At 48.0% G+C, this 19,487-nt stretch overlaps 1 protein-coding gene across 8 annotated transcripts in view; it reads right to left on the bottom strand.

Annotated features, from left to right (window-relative positions):
* Positions 1-1,124: 1,124 nt before the first annotated feature.
* Positions 1,125-19,487, bottom strand: part of CCDC60 (coiled-coil domain containing 60) — a 271,219-nt gene continuing 252,856 nt past the window's right edge. For 7 of the 8 annotated variants that reach the window (XM_067700776.1, XM_067700777.1, XM_067700778.1 and 4 more), the window contains 7 exons: positions 18,139-18,223; positions 15,012-15,083; positions 12,271-12,333; positions 11,511-11,633; positions 9,433-9,564; positions 7,512-7,701; positions 1,125-5,685 (listed from right to left, as the gene is read on the bottom strand). In XM_067700776.1, coding sequence (XP_067556877.1) covers positions 5,584-5,685; positions 7,512-7,701; positions 9,433-9,564; positions 11,511-11,633; positions 12,271-12,333; positions 15,012-15,083; positions 18,139-18,223 — 767 coding nt within the window. In that variant the 3' untranslated portion in view covers positions 1,125-5,583. The remainder of the gene's footprint in view (positions 5,686-7,511; positions 7,702-9,432; positions 9,565-11,510; positions 11,634-12,270; positions 12,334-15,011; positions 15,084-18,138; positions 18,224-19,487) is intronic. The other variant, XM_067700780.1, reaches the window with a different exon arrangement.

The raw sequence follows: 19,487 nt of genomic DNA, 5'->3' as shown, positions 1-19,487 counted from the left end.
TCAGGGTCACACTGTGCCGCCGTTTTAAGCTGTGTATACTAACTCAATGGTTCGCAAACTCTGCTGCATGTTAGAATCACCTGGGTAATTTTTAAAAGCCCTGATGCTCAGGCCATACCTTGCATCAGTGAAATCAGAATCTCTGGGCAGCAAGAGTTTTAAAAACTCTCCAGGTAATTCAAATGTGCAGTCAAGGGTGAGAATCAGTGAACGAACTCATTAAATCCTCACAGCAAGTTTATGAAGCAAGTACTGCTACTACCCACACTGTCTCATTGAGGACACTGAAGCACAACAGACAGGGTAAGTGACTTGCCCGAGGTCACACAGCTGACAAGTGTCAGAGTCAGGTTTGGAACCAGGCTATCTGGTCCCAGAGTCCATACTTTTAATCCTACAACAATACAACTACAACACTACACGATATCCTACAGCAGAAGCCTGAGTTTCTCCCCCTTATTCTCTGTCCCCATCCCACTGCCCGGGGATGTCTCATCCTCTCCTGATTTCTCCTGGGTGTTTCCAAAGGCTCCTCCTTGGTCTTCTCACCTTCAGTCTCAAGCCCTCTACTCCAATAGGATCATAATGCCTGCCACATGTGTAATTCTGAGTTTCCTATGGGTTACATTAAAAAAGTAAAACAAAAAATGGATAAACAACGTCCTACAGTATAGCACAGGGAACTATATCAAATCTCCTGAGATAAACCATAATGGAAAAGAATATTTAAAAAAAGATTGTAGGACTTCCCTGGTGGTCCAGTGGGTAAGACTCCACGCTCCCAATGCAGGGGACCCAGGTTCGATTCCTGGTCAGAGAACTAGATCCCACATGCATGCCGCAACTAAGAGTTTGCATGCCGCAACTAAAGATCTCACATGCAGCAATTTAAAAGATCCTGCATGCCGCAACGAAGATCTTGTGTGTTGCAACTAAGACTGGCGCAGCCTAAATAAATAAATATATTTTTTAAATGTATTCAATATATATAACTGAGTCACGTTGCTGTACGGCAGAGACTGGCACATTGTAAATCAACTTTACTTCAATAAAAAAAGAAAAAGTAAAACGAAAGATGAAGTTAATCTTAATACAATATTTTATTTAACCTAATATATCCCAGATATTATCCTTCTGACAGGTAATCAACATTAAAAAATATTAATGAGATATTCTACATTTCTTTTTTCATACGAAATGTTCGAAGTCCTGAGTATATTTTCAGTTACAGCACAGCTCAATTTGCACCAGCCTCATATCGTGTGCTCAGTACCCACAAGCAAGTAATGGCTACCATGTTGGACAAGGTAGCTAAGGGCGTAGAGCTTAAAAGTGCCCATCACGAGAACAAAATAAAAGTACCTGTGTGAGGTGATGATGGGTGACATCTAGACTTACTGTGGTATTCAAATCATTACGTTGTATACCTAAAACGAATACAATGTTATATGTCAACTGTATCTCAAAAGACAATTAAAAATAGAAAAAAAGAAGCGGTATTGTAGTTTACTGGAAGACTGGGGATGAGAAGACGATGATGCCTTGATGAACCCTTTCATACTGTGGAACTCTCCTCTCCTCTTGGGTTTCCCGGCTTGACTGATACCAGACCCGTAGAGCCATTCTCAGTACAGACTGAGTGAAGGTTCCAGGGTCAAGCCACATCTAAATTACTAGTAATGCTTAAAATAGACTTTAGTTAAGATAACTCTAAGTTCCGATATTTTCTTCTCCCTAATGGATCATCTAGTGCACGGCCACCCCTTCCAGCCCCTCACCCCACACTTTGGAGACCACGGAGCTGGGGACTTCACTTATCCAGCATCTCCTGTCACATACGGGAGGGTTGGCTCTGATCACAACCTCTACCTTACGTGTATTTATGCTCTTTTAAAGCTGAACTGGCACTTTCACACCTGCTGCAAAGCTGAGTGATAAAACACCTGTGTTCCTAGTCTGCCCTTTGTGTCTTGATTGGTGCCGTGGGGTTTAACTCAGGATTTTCTCTTAGCTTTACCTGCACGATGTATCTGACGTCTCTCCCACTACTGTCCCACCAGCCCTGTGAAAGGAAGAGCCCTTCTCCAGGGCTGTCTAGAATTTGGTCACACTCATACACGGATCCCTTTTCTCCTTTTAATTAGGAATCCTTTTGTTGCCAGTGAAGGAGACCAAGCTGAATCTGGCGGAAGCAGGCTTTATCCCCATGACTCGAAAGTTCAAAGGTCTGGCTAGATCCAGGTGCTCCCATGGTGTAACCAAGATTTGGTATCTCTCTCACTGCATTCCTCAGCTGTGTTCTCCTCTCTTTATTGGCAGTGTCCGTGTGGTGGCTTCCACAAGCTGTAGGCTTATTTTGTCCTTATTGTCAATAATGCCAGCAGAAAGCCCCTTTCTCACCAGTTCCAACACAAGTTCAGGGGGTGACTATTATTGGATTACTTTACATGTCCATCCCTCTGTTCCACTCTGGCCCATGGTCCAAATCTGTCCTGTAGTCTACTTTAGTGTGACCTCCAACCTCAGAAGGTTTTTACATTTTTAAAGGGCCACGTACATAAGAAGAATATGCAACAGATATGTACTATCTGCTCCTTTACAGAAAAAGCTTCTTCAGGGCGCATGGGGTTTTAAAAACTCTCATGATAACCACGCAGGTGGCTCAGTCAGGGCAGTGGAACAGAGGACCACCTGGCATGGGCTTGGCATATAGTAGGTGCTCAATTATGATTCTGATGAAAAGGCTCACAGCAAAATATTTCTCCCTGAGAAATATTTTTTGAGCTTGGGAGCTGGGAGGTGATGTATTGCCTCCTTCTGGTCCCTAATCTATTTTAGTAGTAAAAGAGCTTCCTTTGTTTGAATAAATACTCCTTGCCTAAGCTCTTAATGCTTGCTTTCTTCCTTTTTGGCAGGTTTTATTTTGCTGGAGAGCATGATGGAAGCATACTACTAATATATACCACTAGATGGCGCTACAGCTCTTGAGCAATAGGCTTTCCCAGAAAGCGGCAAGCAGGAGGGTGGAGTAAGTCTTGTAATTCCAGCATCTCCCCTGCCCAAGACAGACACGTTCTCCACTTGGCTCTGCCACTTGCTGCCCATGTGACTGTTGGCAAATGACTGTAAGTGTTGGCATCCTTACTTGTAAAATGGGGATTATAACAATGCCCACAACAGAGGGATGCTGTGATCATCAAGTAAGATGCAAACCGTAGAATGCAGAGTAAATGTAAGTTAATGAGACGCCAGGAGGCCCCATCATTAGAGCTATTCCTGGGACATGATTCCAAAAGCCAGATAACTTTCATGACGTTCTTGTCTCACACAGTCGGGGCTGGGGCGTTAGAGGGCAGCAGCAGAAGGGAGGGAATTCAGAGTCAGCTGGACATGAGTACAGGACACCTTTTGGAAGCTCCATTTCATCATCGGTAAAGCAGGTGAGCCCTGCCTTGCAAGATCACGAAGATGAAATAACACATGGCAAGCATTCTGCACAGTGTCTGGAGCGAAGCAGTCCCTCAGTCAATGCTAGGCTGGGAGTGGGCTGCTCGAAGCTTTTTGTGACCCTCAAGGGTCCTCAAGACCCTCCCTCTCCTCTCCTCTTCTAGCCTCTCCTCCCACTTCCTGCTTTAACAATCATGGCCCATAGGATGTTGGTGTCATGTTTCTATCCCTAGTGCTGCCCTGTCTCCTGAGTTTTAAGTCCCCCGACTCGACTGTCCCACAAGCATCTCCCACTCAATATGCTCAAAACAGAACTCCTTACCTTCTTGTTCTGAACCTTCTTTTCTTCCTCTCCTCCTGGTACATTAAAGGCATCATCCTCCAGCCCGTGCTCTGAGCTGAAAAACCGGACATGATTCCTGACATTCCTGTCTTCTGTCCACTTGTACCACGCCACACCAACTTCTGCTGATTCCACCGTTTAAATACCCTTCTAATACCTCCCCCCAACCACTGCCACCCACGGTCGCTGCCGTAGCCTTATCTCAGTGCCCTTCTCCCTGCCTCGTCCTCACACAGGCGTCTTTTTTTTCCTGAATGCAAATCTGATTATTCCCCTGCTGAAAATCCTTCCATGGCGCCCCATAGCCTAGAAGGCATCTAAAAATCTGGCTTCCACCTCCCTCCCCAGACTCCCTCTCTTCCCAACCCCTGCTCTGCGCTACCAACCTGATCTTACAGTCCCACCAGACGCGTGTTATTCTGGCTCCTCAGATGACATTAAGCTTCTTTTTGCCTCTAGGCCTTTGCCCTCCTCCTTTCTTCTCTGCTCCCCCTCACCCCAATTCTTACTGAATACAGAGAAGTTTAGGATCCCTTAACTTTGCAGACTCCTGACAGACTGCATCTCACCTCTGTACCCTAATGGCTGTCACAGAGTCACACTAAACAAAGGGTATCGGTGTGGGTGTCATGCAGTCCCTCTGCCCTCCCCATCAGCCTTTGCTGACTCCATGTAAACTGTCTCCATGTAAACTCTCGAGATCAGGAGCTTGTCTGCTTTGGTCACTGCTCTACCCTCAGAACCCAGAACCTGGCTGATGCATGTTGAGCTCTTGATAAATATTCATTGAATGAGTGAGTAAATAACTGAATAGGTGAACGGATGAGTCAGATGTTTCTTAGACAGAAGAATGGTTCCAGTTCAACTCTCTTCCTTTCCACCCCTTCTGGATCATGGAGAGATGCTGGGCTCCAGCCTTTATGAGTGTTCTGATAATCGGGGCATAACCGCAAATCAAGTCCAGTTGTTTCATTGTTAATTCAGCTTGGCCATCAGTAACAGAGTTAAAATGACTACAGGTCCTAGAGCTTAGTGAGGATGTAGGGAAGCAGAAGATCAAGATGAGAAAAGAGGTTAAATGGCAATGAGCCCACACACATTTGGAGACGACAGGAAGTTAAGCTCTTTGTACAACCCAAACCAGCACAAGATATTACAAGGACTCTTAAGAACGAGATTTTCTGGCACACTATTTGCCTTGTTGGGAAATGCCCCATCCATCCATCCATCCACCCACCCACCTCTATCCAGGACAGTATATGCAAAGCTGAGAAATACACTCTAGCTCCAGTGGTGTGAAACGGGGATAACATCAGTACCTACTTAACCAAGTAATTGTGAGATTTAAATGATATTATTAGGCAATAATATCACCCAGCGCTGGGCCTGTTGTATAACAAAAACTCCATAAATGATAACTGTATGTTATTATCAGGATTTGAACACCACGCCCAAATTCCACAGCTCCAACTTTTTCCCAGCTGAACATCAAACATTCAACTCAATTTTATTATCTAGCATTTGAGGAGGAGAAATAGAGTGAAGGATTCTGGAGAGGGAGCAGGTAGAGTCAGTCTAGACCAGCGAGGAACGGAGGCTGGGAGACTGAGGCTGGCGTGCGAGGCAGGAGGGAGCTCCCACCTGGGAGGAGCTCCCTCTAGAACGCTGGCAGGGTCATCTGGTCTCCAGATGCCCCTACTAGGTCATAACGAGTATCCATGAGAGTAGGTAGGAAACAGGAACACAGTGCAGACAGCCCTCCTCCACTGGGATCGCTGGTCAACCCAGGCCCACTACGTCTGGGCACTGTGGGGCCGGATGGGGACGTTGATTCGGTCCTGCAGCCAGCTGATATACTCCTCGTGAGGCATGTGGATGATGTGTTCTCGCACAAACTGAGGGGCAGACACAGTGACAGCCTCAGATCTGGTCTGAAAGCTAGACTCCATGCCCCCGCCCTCCCCAACAAGATCCTGCAAGATCTGTGATTGAGGCTGTGGCCGCAGGATACGTCCAACCCTTCAGGCATTCAGAATGCTTGGGGCATCACGCTGGGGATGGTCCTCTCAGGAAAAGGGTCTCTTTCCAGCTTCCCGGTTCAGCAGGCTAATGTTAAGTCCCTCATTGTCACCACTGACCCCAAGAAATTTGGAGAGAGCAGGAAAACCCAGTTGTCTGCATCTTTCTTTCCTTTCTATTCCTGAATATCTTTTAAAAAAGTCATCTGACCCTAAACTTTTTTGGGTTCATAGGCCCCCTTCGAGAATTGAGGACAACTATGGACTTGCTTCCAGGAAAGGGTTAAGACACAAAACATAGAGCTTCATGTAGATTCCAGGTTGAGAGACTCCCACACCCAGGTTAACAGAAGTTCTGTGATGTTCTCACGGGGAGAAGAGCATGCTAACCTTTATTAGCTAGGGCCATGAACTCAGCTCAGCGCAAGGGGAGCATCCAGGCCCCCTCCCCTCTTACCCACTCAGCGACTGCCTTTTCCACGGCCTCCACAATTGGCAGGGGGAATGCAGACCCCGTAACTGGACAGATGCCCTAGACTTAGTTTTGGAGTAGCCTGCCAGAGCCTCTCCCGAAAGAGCTTCCCAGGATGTGGGAAGGAGAGTCTGGGCGGATGAACTTACCCACAGGGTCATCCTCCCTCCCCCACTCCTGACCTTGTACCCATATACACAACCCAGGTCAGCCTGTGGAAGGGCCAACCTCTCATGAAAACAGCGAGAGGACTGAGAATGCTACCCCTTGAGTCACTTCTTCACCTTGAGGCGCTGAAAGCCCTATTAAAATGGACATGTGCCATCAGATATAGCTAAGGAGGTGACTCCACTGACACCTGTTAATACCTTAGTGTGGGCCGTCCCCGTCCCCATCTGCTGGCCCCTTTCGATGCCCTAAGGGAACTAGGAACTTCTAGGGTAGGTAGGGAAGGTAAGCCACTACTGCCAAGCCTTCAGTGGTTCCTCAGCACCCTCCAGATAAGACCGAAACCCTTAACCTGACCATCAGAGATCTGCACAGACTCCTCTTCAGTCCCCTTGGAACTCTGCATCTTCCTGTTCTCTTCCTCCCAAACCCACTGACTGCCGCTGAACAGGTCAAGCTTTGTCCTGCTTTGGGGCCTTTGCACCAGCTGTTCCCTCTTCCTGGCCTGCTCCTCCCCTTCTCTTCACGGCGCTGCCTTTACGTTGTTCAGTTCTCAGCTTTAAAGTCATCTTCCCCCGTGGCTCTAGTTACGATGAGCCTCCTCCACGTTTACCTTAAGTCAGGGCTCCTCAGACTTTATTGTCCATACACGTCACCCGGCATCTCATTTAAATGCAGATCCTGAGCTGATGGGATACGCTTTGGAGCCTGAGATTCTGCATTCCTAATGAGTACCCACGTGAGGTCCATGGGCCACAATTTTAAGCTGCCAGAGTTAGAGTGCCCCTTTTTATGATCGCCAGTTATTGTATTCACATGTCCATTTATTTATGTCTCTCCAAAACCTCCAAGTTTCCAGGGGGCACCGTTTACACAGAATATAACGTCCCCTGGAGTTGAACAACCAAGGTCACGTGACAAGAGCTCTCCTATTAGATGATGAGTTCCATGAAGGCCTTTATGTCTTTTTAAAACTTTAAAAACTTAAACAGTGCCTGGATGTTGAGAGAGGAATGAATGAGTGTGCCGGAGGCACTGTGAGGGGGAAGGAAGGGGTCAGTACCTCGACAGCCACCGCGATGTCCGGAGAGCACAGCTCCCAGACCCTCATGTCCTGCAGCACCTTCAAGAGAACATGCGGCCGGATCCTCAGGTCCAGATTTTCCCCAAACTTCTGCAGTTTCGCCAGGATCTTTTTGGCAGGGCGGAAATTCTTCAGATCCTCAGGGAGTTTGGACAGCAGGTCAAAGTACCTTCAGTTCCAAGAGGAGAGGGTCAGTTAGGAAACTGCTGGGAGATGGGTCTGGGCACCACAGGGACCCCATCTCCACTATCTCTATCACTCATGTGGTGTCTCCAAGGCAGCGTCGGTCTTTATCTGGGGGACTTTCCTCCCCCCTCAATGTAAAGTGCCCACAGGTCAGGCAAGTCTTTACTTTTATGGATAGTAAAAGCTGGAGCACGATTTGCATCGCATTAAAAAAATTAAGGGCATGCTTTAAAGTGATGCGTTTATGATTTTTCTACCAAGCAGACAACGTGAAAAGTTACAAGAAAGGAAGAACGCTGATATTCTGAAGCTTCTCTTTTTTTTTTTTGAAGGTTTTTTAATTTATTTTTTTAATGTCTTTATTGGAGTATAATTGCTTTACAATGGTGTGTCAGTTTCTGCTTCATAACAAAGTGAATCAGACATACATATACATATGTCCCCATATCTCTTCCCTCTTGCATCTCCCTCCCACCCTCCCTATCCCACCCCTCTAGGTGGTCACAAAGCACCGAGCTGATCTCCCTGTGCTATGCGGCTGTGAAGCTTCTCTTTTGAGAGGAGGACACAGACACATCTGTGAGATACCTTCTAGGATGCAAGAGGCTCTCACACACAAGGTGCTGCTGCTGCGTGTGTGTGTGTGTGTGTGTGTGTGTATTTTCTGTGTCCCTGATAACGAGTAAGCAGGAGTCACAGCTTTGTGTATTTCAAGAATCTCTATTAATATGATGACAGCGTGTGAAGGTAGTCTGGGAATCCATCCTTGAGATGGTGGGAACGAGGTAGGTTCTAACCTGGGGGTTCAGGTGTGGGTGATGGCAGCAGTGGTACCTCATGAAAAAAAGGTTTTTTTCCCTGATTGCAGAAAAAGTTGAAGAACTTGATCCTCCATCATACATTGCGGCTGCCCATACTGCTTTCTATCTGTGATATACGTTTAGATATTTATTCCTGTCTCTTTGTAAGCCCCCGCTCTGCATTATTAGCATTTTTGGAGGGATTCTGGGTGCGTTCTCAGGCTTCCCCATCTTACTCGTAGATCCTGATTTACTCATCCTGACAGGACGGAGCTTTGGGAAATCAGACTCCACTTTTTTATTGCTGCTAAGCATAGAGACAGGTCAGACAGAGGTTTAAAGCCTAACATCTCCTCGTTTGTAAAGCGGGGGGTTAATATGTACCCTTCGGGATTTTTGTGGGGAATAAAATAGATAATTTAGGAGAGTGTCTGCCACCCAGTAATCACTCGATTCCCACTGCTTTTTGTTGTACTTATTATCCCCTCTGCGCTGGCGCACAGGGGTCCTGGGATATGCCTGTCTGGCTTTGTATCTTTAAGAGTTAAATTATTTGGAGAAATATAGTTCTCCCCCCATAGACCTCAGAATCTGTAGAAGTTTCAGATTGGTTTGCCTCTTCTGCCTCTCTTATAGGAGATAGCTTGGATAGGATTTGCAAGCTGGATCAGACAAGGTAAATAGGAGAACACAGCTGGGTAGATTATGTGCCATTCGGGGACTGAGGGGTTCTTGCCTGGTTGTACTCTGGATATAGCCTGGTTTGGGGGGGGGTGGTACTGGTGGCCAAGGACAGTTCTGGAGTGATGCCTCTCTGTGTCTTGAAGGATAATGGGATCAAAGGTCATTTTGTCACACCACTGCCCCCTTCACCCACTTCAGGGACTGTCTTATCTGGCTCTCAGGATCTTTACCAGTGCTGTGCAATTTCTTCTGCATCTCCTTTTGCCATGGAGATGTGGTGTCTCATTTTTGCTACATCCTTTTGGAAATTTGAGACAAGGTCAAAAGAACGGAACTTCTGGAGACCTCTTTCTTCTTGGCGCCTGCATCACAGGTTGCATGAGAAAGAGGAAGAAGAATCAGATACTCTTCTCCTTTAACCATCCTAGCTGCCCTTCGAGATCTGAGTTAAACACCTCTTCCTTCTTGCCGTCCTTCTTAACCCTCTCAGCCACTCTAATATACAAGCTGGCTTTGGGCACAAGGGCATACAGCTCTCTCCGAGGTCCTGAAATGCTCAAGTCTCGCTAAATCCAGTCACTTTCTAATCAGCCCTCGTTCTCTCCCTACTTTTGATTGTATTTACACGGCTCTCTCGTCTGTAAAATGAAGGATAATAACGATTCCTAGATCCCAGTGGTGAGGAGGAAATGACAATGTGGGTACAGTGCTGCGCTTGGTGCCAGACACGCAGTAGGTGTTTAACTCACGTTGGTTCCTCTCTTCCCCATTCCCTTTATCACTTGGTGTATATGTCCTATCTCTCCACAGAGACTGTATTACAAATATAACCATGTCCTCATCTATATATTATGAATTTCAATGGCTTTCCATTGACTCAGAGTAAAGTCCTCTGAGTGACTTACCCTCCAAGGCGCTGGATTGTTCAGCCCCTACGACATCCTCCAGCTTTATCTCTATCCTTTCCATCCCTTTCCTCCCAGCATTTTACGGTTTGGCTCGTGAACAAAGACTCTGAGATAAAGTTCAGCCTCCACAGCTGGGTTAGGAAGGCCTTTTATGATCTGGCCTCTGTCTGTCTCTCCGCTTACCTTGTAAACAACCTAAGCCCCAGCACACCCGACTACTGGCAGTTTATGGCCCACTGTGCCCCTTCTTGCCTCTGGGACTTCGCTGTTGCTTCTCCCTGGAACTCTCTTCCCTCCTACTGTTCCTGTGTGATGGTTTAGGTTTGAATTCCACCTTTACTATTAATACTTAACCACTGTGTGGCCGTCGACAAGAGACATCTTTGAGCCCACTTTTCTCTTCTGTAAAATGGGTCTAGTAATAGCACCTACCCCACAGGACCGTTGTGAGGCCCAAGTAATGAAAACGAAGCTCTTACACCCATGTCTGGTACATAGTAAGTGCCCTGGAAATATCACCTATTTTTATTAAGCTGAAAATATTGTTTCCTCCAGGAAGACCTTTCTGATTTCCCTTGGACCTTTCTGTGTTCCCTTAGCCCCCTCCTTATGCCCATGCTGGCCCTCATCACCCTGTGTGGTAATCGCCTCTTTATTTATCTGTCTCTCTCACTAGACTGGGAGCTCCCAGAAGGTAGGGGCAAGTCAACTTTGGACCTGTGGCCCAGAGCAGCTGGTCCCTCCACGCTGAGAGGGTGAGAGGGCAAAGGGTCATCATGAAACCTTCGCTGAATGGATGAGTTCAGTGGGGTGAAAATAGTCAAGGGGTCAGGTGGGAAGGGAGGCAGTGACCAGCTTGTTAGAATAGAAAAGAAAAGCTTCTAATTGTCTCCTGCTGCTTGGAAAGTCAAGTTCCAAGTCTCAGTCATGACATTTATGGCTGTGCACGATGCCTACTACTTCTCCCTCTTCTTCAAATGTTCTATGTCCCTTCCCACCTCGGGAGTTTGTCTGTACTTTTCCTGCTGCCTGGAATGTCTTTCCACCTTCTCACCATACCACCAGCTCCTCGCCACGTGTCAGGGCTCAGCCTTAACACCATCTCCTTAGAGAGGTCTTCCTGGATTACCCAACCTGCATTAGGAGGACCCCATGGTTTCTCTCTCTCTCCGAGAACCCTGTTCTCTTACAGTATAGCATGATCATAATTTGTACCTATAAATTTATCAATTCAGTTATTTTGTCTCCGCCCATATTTTCCAGGAGACTACAAGCTCCCTGAGGGCAGGGAACAGGTCCTTCTTGTTCCCTGTTATAACCCCAACTCCTAGCATCTGGTGGGTACAGAGTAAGTGCCAGATGAATGTCCTTTGAGTGAATGGATATATGTGTGCCCTTACTTCATGAGGATTTCCATCTTGTCCTGTAGACAGAGGCCAGCCTCCTGGGCCACATTGTTAAACTTGGCCCTCAGGGCGTTACACACCCCACTCTTGCAGTGGATGATGTCACGGTTGCTGCGGCTGTGGACACAGATGAGAAGGGCTTGGGGGATAGAGCCCAAGGGACAGGCCCACGAGGCTGGCCTCCCCGGGCCCCAAGGTGCTCTGCAATAACACCCACCCAGGTTCTCCACCCTCACTGGAGCCTCCTTCAGCACTCCCCTGGAGGTAGGAAAGATAGATCTTCCCAAAAACATCAGGCTGGTGGGTCAAGCCTTATTAAACGAGCCCACAGAGAGCCATCTGGTCTCTTCAGCCCAGCAGGTGTTAAGGATGGTGTGATGGAACTGAGAGTACCACCACTTCTTAGCCGTGTGGCCTCTGGCAAGACATTTCACCTGGCCGGGTTTCAATCTGTTCCTCTGCGGAATGGGACACCAGCCCTGGCTCATAGGATTGGTTTTGAAGAATAAGCAAGATGATGAATACAGAATGCTTTGCCCAGCGCCAAGCATGAAGGAAGAACTTGCTGCCGTTGTCGGTCTGGTTGCTCAGCATATTGGCCGTGAGCCCCTTGCCCCGGGAGTCCTTTGTCCTTCAGGTGTGTCTATGGCTTCAGGGAGTCTGGTGTGCACTGGGTTATTTCTACATCCCTGGGAAGATGGAGAGTTGCCACAGTCCCTCTTACCTGGCATCTTCCGCTGCCCAGCTGGCCTACCTTTTAGACTTCTTCTGGGGCACCTGGGAGTGGCTGTCTCCACTTGTACTGCTGGATCTGTCACTGAAACACAAAGGTTGGTTTCAAGTTGCCTGGAGCCTTATATTTCCAGAAAGGGTGACTTTAGGGCCCCCATGACACCTGCTGGCCACCAGGATTCAGGTGAGGGCGGTGGTTCTAATCGAGGCATCAGAAATAGAACACGATGTGCATTTCCCCCGCGTCTTGGCCTTTACTCCTACCGGATGCACTGCCTGGACAGTCCTCGTTTCTTCTCTACCTGCTCAGATCCCGCCCTGTCTCATGGCCTAGAGCAAGCTCTGCCTGCTCTGACTCTCCAAGTCCAGCTGTGGCCTCTTGCCTCTGCATATTGTTGGGAGGACACATTGTCTGGATCCCAGCTTCATCTGGATGAGATCGGTCTCTCCATCTGGAGGACAGGCTCATTTCGGACCCTCCCACCATCCTCCTCTCTGCACTTGTCAGCACTTACCCTGGGGCTGAGTGCAGACCTGCTGGGGCGGGGGGTCGAGTCCTCCTGGGCACATTGTCTGTGGTGTTCCCGGCCCCAGGCCGCCTCCTCATTCAAGGGTGCTCTTCTCTAAGCTGGACCCTGGCGCTGAGCACCCACTGCACTCAACTCTGGAGGCAGGCAGAGCTGGGTTCAGAGCCCAGCCCTGGAGCTGCCTTCTCCCAGGCTGTGGATAAGCACCTCTGCTCTGGGTCGTCAGTTTCCTCATCTGTCATCAGTCAACTCCTGGTGTCATTTGACCCTTTCTAGGTGGGGGTGGGGGTGGGGGTGGGGGTGAATTCCTTAAGCAGCTGCTCCCTCCTGTGACTCTGCCTGGCTAGGGTCCCTAGATGGGGGTGAAGGTCTTTGCCCGCGCCCATCCCCCCATACATTCTTCCAGGTCCTCCTTCAGTGACCTGGGCCTGCAGCATCTTCTCTCACACGCTGCCTCCCTTTGTTTCTCTAAACATTTGAGAAACTGACTTGACTGCTTTATCTGTGTGACTCTAGAGGTTAAGACTGTTTTTCTTATCCCTATGATGTGTGGCTAACCCTTCCCTTCCAGCCCTGTGGCAGGCGGGGCTTCTTCAGGCCATTTCCCAGACCACTCCCCATAGGAAAGGGCCCGGCCTTTGCTGCTTTTCCCAGAGGCTCACTGGACTAGACCTAGAGACCTTAGGTCTGGCAGGTGATGGAGCAAGCCCTATCCCACCTTGCTGGGAAGCAGAGCCCTAGTGATAATACCCAGAAGGCCATGTGTTTGGATTCCACCCAGCTGCCCCAACCTCTGCTGCTGAACTCTCTGGGGGAGCAGGCTGGCTTTGACCTTCCTCCTGTAGACGGCTCTCTTCTAGGGCTGATAGTGTGACTTGGCGGGGAGGCAGGAGAGGAAGGAAGCAATGTTATTAGCTGTGATAAACAAACCAGCAAACAACAACAAAAGACCCTTCTGCCTGTCTCAGTCTCCCCTCTCCTTGGCCCTCCTTGAGTTTCAGCCATACTGGTCTTTGCTCAGTGCCTCTAAGCTTCCTCCTGCCTCAGACCCTTTGCACATGCTATTCCCTCTGCTCAGAACACTATTCCTACTATTCCTTCTAGAGCAGGGACCGTAGGCTCTACAGGGGGAAGGGCATAGGAATCACCTGGAGAGATTGCTCAGAATGAGAATGCAGATCCCAGATCCCAGACACAGGCTAGCTAATTCTTCTTTCTTCCTTCAGGTCTCAGCTTAAATGTCAAACTCAGCCTTGGTTAGAACCCTGATGCTCAACATTCACCAAATCCTCCATAATCCTCCTTCAGAATGCTTTCCACAGTCATGATTATACAGCTGCCTCTGTGGTGTTATTTGATAAACGCATGACTCTCCCATTAGAACAGCAGTTCTCAACCATGGGCAGGATGCAAGGGGTCCATGAACGCAGATGGAAAAAACCAGCTTTTACCTCTTCACCCAGCCTTTCACAGAAATGGAAATCACCACTTCTCCACATCACGTTAAAATTGTGGGAGAGATTTTGAAAAATCATTTACACTTGACACTAAAATTACAGTAGTTATTAGACCTGCTGCTAAGTCTTATTGTATAAGGTATTGCTAAAGAAGCTCACAGACGACTATATATCTCACGTTTGGTTGTAATATTGTAATCGATATTACTATAGATTTCTTTGTAAACGTTTGTCATTTATAGTCTGCATTTGAAAGCATTTTTTCTGAAAGGAGTCTGTAAGCTTCCTCGGATGGTCAAAGAATCTATGTCACAAAAGGAGTTATGACCCCAGACCAGACAGTGGGATCCACCCACGTGGTCAGACTGCTCCTGTCTTGTTTGCTGATGAATCTCTGAAGAGCTGAGCACAGTTCCTGGCATACAGCGGGGACTGAGGAATATTCTACAGATGAATAAATGAATTGAGGGCAGACCTTTACCTCCCCCGTTACAAGTCACCCAAGTAAAAAGGGAAGAGGTAGTTCTGTAACATACCCTCCCCACTTCATTCCTCCACTACCAGAAGATTGTAACTTCATGGTATACGATTATTGGGAAGAAATGGCTGAATACTCACCCCCAAGACCTGGGAGTTAAGGAACTTATTTCCAGGGAATAAGGAAGGAGATCCCCCTCCCTGCTCCACTTTCCACAGTCTGGTGAGGGGCATCTCTGCAACGCCACCCATGACTGTGCGGTGCCTCCTGACCCACCTGCTAGGGCCCCAGGCCTTCCTACCTTGATTTGCGGGTGGTCTGCATGTCTTTATAGGCAGAATCACTCTTGTTTTGTCTGAGCATTGAGAAGATACTGCAAAGCAAGATGAGTCACTTAATAAGGCGCTGAACAAATGATGCTCCCCAAGGCACTAAGTATCTGTGGGAGAATGGAGAGTTCTCCTTCTAGGGCAGGGATCCTAGGCTCTACAGGAGGGCATGAACCACCCGGAACAATTGCTCAGAATGAGAATGCAGATTCCTGAGCCACACTCCCAGAGACTTGGATACATCAGGCCTGGAGTGGGACCCCAGAAGCTGCATTTAAAACCACACACACAGACTTCCGATGCAGGTGTGCAGGGAGCATACTTCGCAAACCTTACCATTTCCTGGCATACCATGAAATGACGCCTGCTTGAAGTGCCTGTTAAGAAACGCGGTTTCCTCTAAGGATTCCGATCCAGTGGGTCTGGGATGAAGACCAGAAATTTGTAGTTTTCACAAGCGTCCCAGCTGATTCTGACCTTCAGGGACATTTGTAAAATACTGCTAGAGGATTTTAAGACAAGGTCATCTTCCTAGGTGATGTTATGGTCTGAATGTTTATGGCCCCCCAGATTCATCCCAGGAGGATGCTGTTAGGAGGTGGTGGCCTTTAGGAGGTGATTAGATCATGAGGGTGGAACCCTGATGACTGGAATTGAAGCCCTTATAAAACAGACCCTTGAGAGCTAGCTTGTTCTTTCTACACGTGAGGACACGGTGAGAAGGCAGCCGTCTATGAGGAAGAGGGTCCCTGCCGGACGCTGACCTGCTGACACCTCGATCTCGGACTTTCCATCCTCCAGAAACTGTGCGAAATAAATGTCTCTGGTTTACAAGCCACTCAGTCATGGGATTTTTATTACACCAGCCCAAACGCCCTAAGACAGGTGACCAGAGCGCGGTCTGGCCCTTGAGGCTGAGGGCTGGGAGAGAAGGCTTTCAGGGGTTCCTAAAACCCCCAGAATTCTACGTCAGTCTTGATGGGAGCAGACCTGCTGTCTAAAGTGAAATAGGAATCTACATTTTTAAAGTGCGGAGGGCAAAAGCAAATCTGCAGCTTCCCCTAACTGTCTCTGGGCAGCTCCACAGAGAAGCCTTCAATATTTGCTGCCTTAGCAAGGGATTAGGGAGATTTTTCTCCCGGAGGAATTGAAGAGGATGGGAAATTTCAACAGGTTCTTGCACTGTAACCATGGTTATTTTATCATTAAAGTGAATGCAGAGGCCACGTGATGAGTTCTGTGAGAACCAGGTTCTTGTGTGGTTTTGTCTTTGAGGACCTGAAGCAGGTCACTCCCAGCCATCCTTCTCCATCTATGAGATGGGACCATGGTACTGGGTACTGGTTAATCAACCTGTCTCAGCGAGTGGCTGCAGAGGTTCCATAGGACGCTGTATGTGAAACAAAAGTAACCACCACCACCACCACTGTCACCAATTTTTGTTTGCTTACAGTATGCCAGGCACATGCTAATATGTTAAATGCATTATCTCATTGAATGCTTCAAATGACTCAGTGACGTAGACATTATTTCCACAACAATAAAAACACTTTACTAGGAAATTATCATTTAATTCTCATTACAACCCTTTGGGATAGGTTGTTAATGAGCCTCATTTTACAGAATTGGAATCAGGCTCAGAGAGGTGAAGCAACTTGCTCAACAGCACACAGCAATTAAATCACGGAAATGGAGATTGACCCTAGTCTACTTGGTACCACCGCCAGTGCTTTGAGGAAACACAATCTCATTTTACAGATAAGAAAGCTGAGGTTTAGAGAAAGGCTGAGGGACTTGTTCAAAGGCACTAGGTCTCGAACCTACGTCGGTCTGACTCCAAAGCCAGTATTTCATGGCGTGAGTTCTTGCAAAGGAAGGAGCCTCTTGGAGCTGATGCTTCATCACTGTCATCTGTCTTTAACACTGATAAATCAGGCGCAGCGACCGGGGCCTTAAGGGCCAACACTGTCTCTGAGAGCCTTCAACGCCACCGTCCAGAGCCCCGATGTCAGTTGAGGCAGCAGCAGCCAATTCATCATTAACAAGCAGAGGCGGGTGTGATGCATGTGAACGTGCTTGGTGAACCGTACTTATGCTAATAACAATAACCGATAAGTCATAGCCGGCATCCCAGGAGGCTGAAGGTGACGATGAACCTCTCCAGTGCCTCATTTATTCTCAGGAAGTCCTCTGCTTACTCTGAGGGATCCACACTTGGAAAGGGAACTTCAGCTCTAGCCCGCATGCTCTCTGAGACTTTTAGAGGCCAGAGGTCCAGTGGACAGGGCTTTCCGCCGGAAGGAGGACACCTCAGGTTCAAGTCTGACTCTCTGAGCCAATTACATTGGTTGCCGGCTTGAAACTTCAAAGGGTTCTTTTTGTTCCTAGGATAGAAATCAGAATCCTAGAGGTGGCTTCCAAGGTCCCCAGACAGACTTATATCTCTGCCCATCCCATCTGGGAAGGATTTCAGTTCCTTGAAGGTGCTACGCTCCCTCTGGACCATGTTTGCACATGTGCCGTCTGCAGTATTCACTCCCCGTGCTGGCTCTCCCGGCGACCCCCCAGCGACTCTGGCCGGTGAGTTCCTTCTCATGCTTCATCCAAAATCTCAGCTTAAAGTTTCTTCTTTGGAGGGAACTTCTCTCATCCCATCCCGGACTAGATCAGATGCCCCTATTATGTCCTCTCACAGGTCTGAGCTTTTCTTTCATAACACTTCCTGCAATAATTAGTACGGTCCATCCATATTCATAAATACTCACTAAAAGGATGAATGAATAAACCTCTGGGTTCCTGGGAAGCAGGGCAGCGGAGTGGATAAGAGAACAGTTTTTGGAATACGAAAGATTTGGATTCGAGATGCGGCCTTACCATTCGTTAGCCTCTCTGAACCTCATTTCCTTATTTGTAAAATGAAGACAACAGTACCTACCTTGTAGGGTTATTGGAAGAACTCAGGGAGGTGATACACATGAGCAAAGTACACGGTTCAGCGCTTGTCACAGAGGAAATGCTCAACCGTTGGGAACTGCTGTCCTTTATGTTATCACTATGATGCTGACATCCTTTATTTGCCCAGGTGTCAAAAGAACATACCTGGCCGCTTGTTTTTGCATCCCATCTGCCATTGTGACTGTTCTCTGAGCATCTTCCCGAACCATCTCCAGGAGCTTCTGCAGATCTGATGGGAACACAAGAGGTCACTGTCCACAGGGTGCTCGTGAGACAGGACTGCGCAGGTCACGGCCCAGCCCCCAGGCCGATATCGCCTCTGCTCTGGCGTACTGGGGAGCCGGAGAAGGATGTGACCGGGGTCTAGAAGTCTGCAGGTTGTAAACGTGACTCGTCTGCTTCCAACCAGTGACTGGCCATCTCCTCTGGGACGACAGCTAAATTCCTCCCCGTGGCCTGTGAGGCCTTGAGGGTCTTGGCTTCTTTCTATTTCCTGTTTCATCTCATTCCTCCTGGCCGCAGCCCCCCTCCACCCTGCCCTTAAACACTCTTCTGTAGCCTGAGATAACTGTTTCCAATTCCAAGAAGAGATCAACTTGCCCGGGAAAACCCTCTCTGATCCCAAAGACCTGAAGCTCCAAACTGGCGATTCGCAGGCCGACTCTAGCTCGTAAATGTGTTTGACTTGATTTGATGTAGATGCTCAAACTTTTCGTAACTGGAAGTTTTCACATTACAAATCTGGGCCTCCAGTTTCCCTGGAAAAGACTCTGAGGTGGGGCTCATCCCGTGCTGATGGGGCCCTTTAGAACTTCCAGTGCATTCTCCAGCTCCCCGTGCCCCCCCACTCCTCACTGCATTAGTTGATTTGCATATTCATACTTCACATTGTTGCTTTTTACACGATGTAGAGATATTTCTTTGTGGCTGACTATTATGGGTTGACTTGCGTCCTCCCAAAAGATAATGTTCAAGCCCTAATCCTCAGTACCTCAGAATGTGAATTATTCATATTCTTATTTAGAAATAGGGTGGCTGCAGGCGCAACTAAGATGAGGTCATACTGGAGTAGGATGGGCCCTCAATCCAATACGACTGGTGTCCTTGCAATAAGGCGGGAGAGACACAAAGGGAGAAGATGGCCATGTGATGACAGAGGCAGAGACTGGACTGCTGATGTGTCTACAAGCCAAAATGCCAAGGCTTACCAACAACTACCACAAGCTAGAAGAGGCAGGGAAGGGTTCTCCCATACAGATTCCAGAAGAAGCATAGCCCTGCTGACGCCTTCACCTGGAGTCTAACCTCCAGCACTGTGAGACAATAAATTCCTATTGCTTTAAGCCAGGAAATGTACTTTGTTAAGGCAGCCCTGGGAATCTAACACATGGACACTCTTAAAAGTTGGAAAATAATATATATTTGGAGTAAGCTAGGTGCTCCAAGAAAAGTGGGAGAGTGGAAGCCCTAAGTGTTTTGTACAAATACAGATG

This window comes from Pseudorca crassidens, chromosome 12 (genome assembly GCF_039906515.1).
Source record: "Pseudorca crassidens isolate mPseCra1 chromosome 12, mPseCra1.hap1, whole genome shotgun sequence".
Classification (NCBI taxonomy): domain Eukaryota; kingdom Metazoa; phylum Chordata; class Mammalia; order Artiodactyla; family Delphinidae; genus Pseudorca; species Pseudorca crassidens.
The sequence above is the reverse complement of the archived record's forward strand: the minus strand, read 5'-3'. Positions and strand labels throughout refer to the sequence as shown.